Here is a 5,352-nt window from a genome sequence, read left to right on the forward strand (position 1 = left end):
GGCGAGGCAGATCAGTCGCCGGCTTCTGGACGGCCGCTCACGCTGGCTGCCAGCTACACACGGTAGCCCATGGCAACCCACTGCAGCAGGGGCTGCAGGCTATGCTGTTGCCGGTGACTCATGGGCAACCCAGCTCCAGGTTGAGCTGTTGTTCAGCATCTTAGCTGTAGAGGACAGTGTCCCTGGCTTTCATATGTGTGATCCGAACCGGGGCCCTCTGGCATCCCAAGCCAGCTCTTAACCAAGGCGCCACTCTGCCGGTCCCTTTCTGAAGTTTTTAACAAGTACCTCAGTCTATAGTAACCCTTCCCTTCCCCAGAGTCAGCAATTGTCTTGAATACTTACCAGACAATTACTGCATGTTTTATATCTTCCCTAGTGGATTGATTGTAAGTTCCCTCAGGTTAGGGGCATATCTGCTTCACAGATACTAATAATTTGTACATCTTAAGACCTTTGGTCCACTCTTTTATACGTAGTAATTTGTACATATGTATGTTTGATAATGAAATTAGAAGTTTGTATGTATATTAACCGTTCGATTAAACAGTCATAGACTCAAGATGCAGGTATTTGTTGAAATGTAGACACTGTGAACTACATATAAACTAGATGATGCAACCAAAACCACATAAAACATCCAAATGACTTCATTCTGTTATAAGTGACCAGAGTACTAGCATTACAACCTTGCCCTGCATACTTTCTTTTGGGGTGGCCTGGAGTCCTTGGCCTAGTTAGTTTCTTCCAGGCCTTTGTCCTAAGCAGGTCTCTGTATCCCTATCTTATTTTGATGCCAGTGCATCTCCATTATATGAATAATATATGCACGTCGTAAAATATTCATGTAGCATATAATAGAACAGATTGAAACGTAAATATTAATTTCCTCCCACACCTCCATCCTTAATTCTAGGTCTCCGCCTCCCAAAATATAACCACTTACACAGCCTTCTGGGAATATTTTGTGTATATTCCAACATACATGAAGTCTTTTTTTTGTTTTTTTTTCTTTTAAAGATTTTATTGGGGAATTGGGAGAGGTAACAGCGTTGCGGAATCAGGGAAGGGGAACGGACAAGTTGCTGTCCTTTTTGTTCTTCAGTCTAGTTGTGGAGAATGTTCCTTCACTGGCCCATGTTAGTATCATTGCGTTCTTCCTGGGTGAGGCAGATCAGTCGCTGGCTTCTGGATGGCCACTTACGGCGGCTCTTGGCAGCTCACGCTGGCTGCTGGCCATACACGGTAGCTTATGGCAGCCCACTGCAGCAGGGGCTGCAGCCTACGCTGTCGCTGGTGACTTGCGGCAGCCCAGCTCCCGGTCGAGCTGTTGTTCAGCATCTTAGCTGTANAGCGAGCTCTTAACCAACTGAGCCACTCGGCCGGCCCTTTATGACACTTTTAAAGTTCAAACTTTTAATAGTTTTTGTCACAAGTTTTTAAGGTTTTGCTTCTCTGCCTAAAGAGTAGTAGATGAAATTTTACTCATATGCTATGTTTAAGTTCAAAAAGTATTTCTGTATACCTCTTATCTGTCAGATAATCTAAAAAAACAACTCACATGTATTATTTCATTTTCCATAATTCAGAGGAATAAGTCAGGACAAATGCCTAGGACAAAAAAAATCTTAAACCCACTTTTATTCCAGTGTTATCTTTCTAATTGCCTAACGTATTGTGTTTGTAGTCATGTTCCTTCTTCAGTTCCAATGCTGTGCCCCTAAGAGTTACAATGGTCAATGCTGATCCAATGGGGGAAGAAATCAATGTCATGTTTAAGGTGAGCAAAATAAGGCTACTTTGTTTTTAAATGAAAGTTTAATTCTTTTCTCAAATTGCTTTTCCAAAATTGCTGAAATAATTTTGTTTATTTAATGTTTAACTAGATTTAATCATTATGTGAAAGGTTATCACTGACATAAACTGTTTCCAGACAGATTTGGTTATAAAGCAACTCTGAGCTAGAGCTGCTGCTTTGCTGATTGAGTACATCATAACTCCGGGCAGTGCCTTTCACACAGACTGTGATGTGAATGTCACCCCCTTAGAGTTGTGCAGTGCAGAACTGCCAAACCATGAGCAGTGGTGCTGGTTTGTGGAAATTACTTACTGTGAGAAGCAGCTGGAGGGGTGTACTGCAGAGTAATCTATTATCAAAGTTGTGTGCATTGTGATCATAATTAATGTATTTTGAATAAAGAATGGAGAGTTTTAGCTAGTTCAATGAGTTTGATTAGTGGAGGTTCATAAAGATAGCTTCTCTTGAACCACCTTTTATATATATAGCAACTTTCCATATACTTGGATCTGGTTTTGGACTCTATTTTACTGATGTATTTGCCTTTTCCTAAAATATAGGACCATCTGTTTAAATACAGAAATTTTATACATTAAGTTTTAATGTTTCTTAAGGTAAATCCCCCTTATTTTTTTCATCATTTTCTTGGCTACTCTCAAAAATGTATTCATCATTATGTGTTTTTAAGTTATTGTATCCAATTTAAAAAAGAAAATGAAAACTTGATGTGATTTCAGTTAGAATTAATTTATTTTGGGAGGGTTCAGGAGGGTTCATTATAAGAAATTATAGGGCTGCTGGATGGCTCATTGGGCTAGAGCATGTGCTCATAACAAGAGTTGCCGGTTCAACTCCCACATGGGATGGTGGGCCCCCTTCAACTAGAGTGAACACAGCACCTTGAGCTGAGCCGCCAGTGGGCGGCCAGATGGCTCAGTTGGTTAGAGCACGTGCTCTGAACAACAAAATTGCCATTTCTGTTCCCACATCGGATGGTTGGTTGCACCCCCTACAACTAGATTGAAAACGGCAACTGTACAGTTCAGGAAACAGATGTGAAGAGGTTAAGTAACTTTTTCTAGAATGCTGCAGAAAAATTAAAAGGTAGTTCTGTTAATATGATTCTGCACTCTTTTCCCTGTTGCCCCTTCCCCCTATATATTGTAGCATGTAATCTATTAAGTCTTTTGGAAAGGTGTAAGTTTCATTTTGTTTCCTTGATTTCAAGGTTGGTGAAGATCTTCGGCAAGATATGTTAGCTTTACAGATGATAAAGATTATGGACAAGATCTGGCTTAAAGAAGGACTAGATCTGAGGATGGTAATTTTCAAATGTCTCTCAACTGGCAGAGATCGCGGTAAATCAGTGTCTTGGTGTCCTTTTTTGGGGTGTGGGGGACTTAGCGTATACTTGCCCTAAGAGTCCTGATGCTGGTACACTATGATCTCAGTTGTTTCTAACTTTAATTTAGTTTTGCTTTATTGATTCATTTGCTCATGATTAAATAACTCAATAAGTAACCCTAATAAATGCTTTGCAGTAACCAGAGTTACCCATTAATTGACCCAATGATGACTTTATGGTCTTTAACTTTTGAGTTAAAATTAAGGTCATCTCTAAGTTAAACCAACTTTGATTTCATCTGTAAAGTAAAATAATGGTTAAAAAGCTTTTTTCTATTAAGAACTTCATCTCATTATTTATTGAATAAGTTTTTTGTCCTTACAACATGTTAAGTGTGAATAATAGTAATATTACACTTATAGAAATATTGTGATAATTAAATGAGATAATGAAGGTAAAACACTCCAGTACCTGATACATATTAGATGCTCAATAAATTGCAACCATTATCATTATTCTTATTCAACAAATGTTGGTTGCATATCCGCCATCTGCAAAATGCAAATAACATGTAGTGCTGATATTTTAGAGGAGAGCAATTGAAGACATACACAAATAATTAGAAAATGCTTTAGTAAGCTAAAAGCTCTAAGAGAATTACAAAGGCAGTGCTGTGGGGGTTTAAAGGAGAGAAAGATCACCTATGGTTGGTGGAAATGAGAAATGCTTCACAGGTTCTAATCGTAGACATTAGGAAGTCACCTGAAAGATGATCTTATTTAATCATCCTTCTAATATTTACCATTCGGTTTATGCTTAAATGCCTCTAACGAAGGGAATTTGCTTCATTTCAAGTCCATTCTGTCCTGGATAGCTCTGATAGCTGTTGAGTTCTTTCTGATATTTCAGAAGAATGGAAACTGACTCTTGGTGTCTTCTAACCATCAGTTCCAGTTGTTCATAGACTGATATAGTTAAGTCAAACCCTTCTTCATGGTGACCAATATTGTGGTCTCATACCCCAAGTTCCATATTGTTCAGCGATTTGTCATATGTAACTTTAAATTACCTTATCACCCGATTGTTTTCACTCTAAAGGGCTCAAATGATTCAGTCTGTAAGAATGGTACCTGGATTTTGTAGACTGCAGAAGGGTGGGCAGAGTGTAACACATGTGGAGCTTATTAACAAATAAAACCATCGTGCTAGCTCCTGTTAAACCATGTCTTGGCCATTCTGCTCTTGTACATTTTGAATCTTAGACTCAAGCATAGGACCATAGCTGTTAACTTTCTTGTTATATTTGATCCATTACTTTTCAGCCTGTTGGGTTCTTTGTAAAGTCTGGCTCTTGTTATCTGTTGTCAAACCTCATTGTTTGTGTCATGAGCCAATTTGAAGAACATATATTCTGTAGCTTTTGCTAAGACATTGAAAAACATGTTTATTAAAAGGGCCAAGCACCAACCAACCCTTCTTGCCTTCACTAGCTCCCTTCACGTAACTTAAATCCTTGGGTATTGTATTTTACTTGGTTACTCATTTACTTCATTGTGTCATCAATCACTCCACATTTCTCCATTTTAATCCCTCAGGGCAACATGAGAGCCTTATGACTTGTTTCCTCAGGTTAGAATGTACAAACTTTATCTTGTCAGAAAGGAAAGTTGGTCAATGTAAGAATTCTTGGTGGTTGTTTTTATATAAGTCTTGTAAGAGGGAAGTTGTTTTATCAAGTAAGATTTATCAACAATAGCTTACCATCCCATTTGATTGGTTTTTCTGTTACACATTTATTTTATATAAACTGAACGTCTGTTTCTTCTTATGGAATCCCATGTAACTTTGGAGGTGATCAGATTGCTCTTGTTTTTTATGTTGTTTGTAATTAATAACTGAGTGCTTATTTTGTGCTTTGCCCTATGCTAAACTTTTTACTTGTGTTATCTTGCTGTATCCTTTTTCCAATGAAGAAATCACATCCACATCCTTTCGGAAGTTTTTGGGTTTTTTTAAAAAGATTTTTATTACGGAATTGGGGGATGGGAACAGTGCTGGGGAATTGGGGGAAGAGGAACAGACATGTTGCTGTCGTTTTGTTCTTCAGTCTATTTGTGGAGGACATTGCTTCACTGGCCCAAGTTGGCACCATCATTGCACTCTTCCCGGGCGAGGCAGATCAGTCGCCGGCTTCTGGACGGCCGCTCAC

The 5,352-nt window shown here is 38.7% G+C and overlaps 1 protein-coding gene across 2 annotated transcripts in view; it reads left to right on the top strand.

Annotated features, from left to right (window-relative positions):
- PIK3C2A (phosphatidylinositol-4-phosphate 3-kinase catalytic subunit type 2 alpha) overlaps positions 1 to 5,352 on the top strand; it is a 99,352-nt gene that overhangs the window by 76,147 nt on the left and 17,853 nt on the right. For both annotated transcript variants that reach the window (XM_019652552.1, XM_019652553.1), the window contains exons 21-22: positions 1,688 to 1,780; positions 3,027 to 3,156. In XM_019652552.1, coding sequence (XP_019508097.1) covers positions 1,688 to 1,780; positions 3,027 to 3,156 — 223 coding nt within the window. The remainder of the gene's footprint in view (positions 1 to 1,687; positions 1,781 to 3,026; positions 3,157 to 5,352) is intronic.

The sequence above is a fragment of the Hipposideros armiger genome, unplaced genomic scaffold, assembly GCF_001890085.2.
Source record: "Hipposideros armiger isolate ML-2016 unplaced genomic scaffold, ASM189008v1 scaffold_181, whole genome shotgun sequence".
NCBI lineage: Eukaryota > Metazoa > Chordata > Mammalia > Chiroptera > Hipposideridae > Hipposideros > Hipposideros armiger.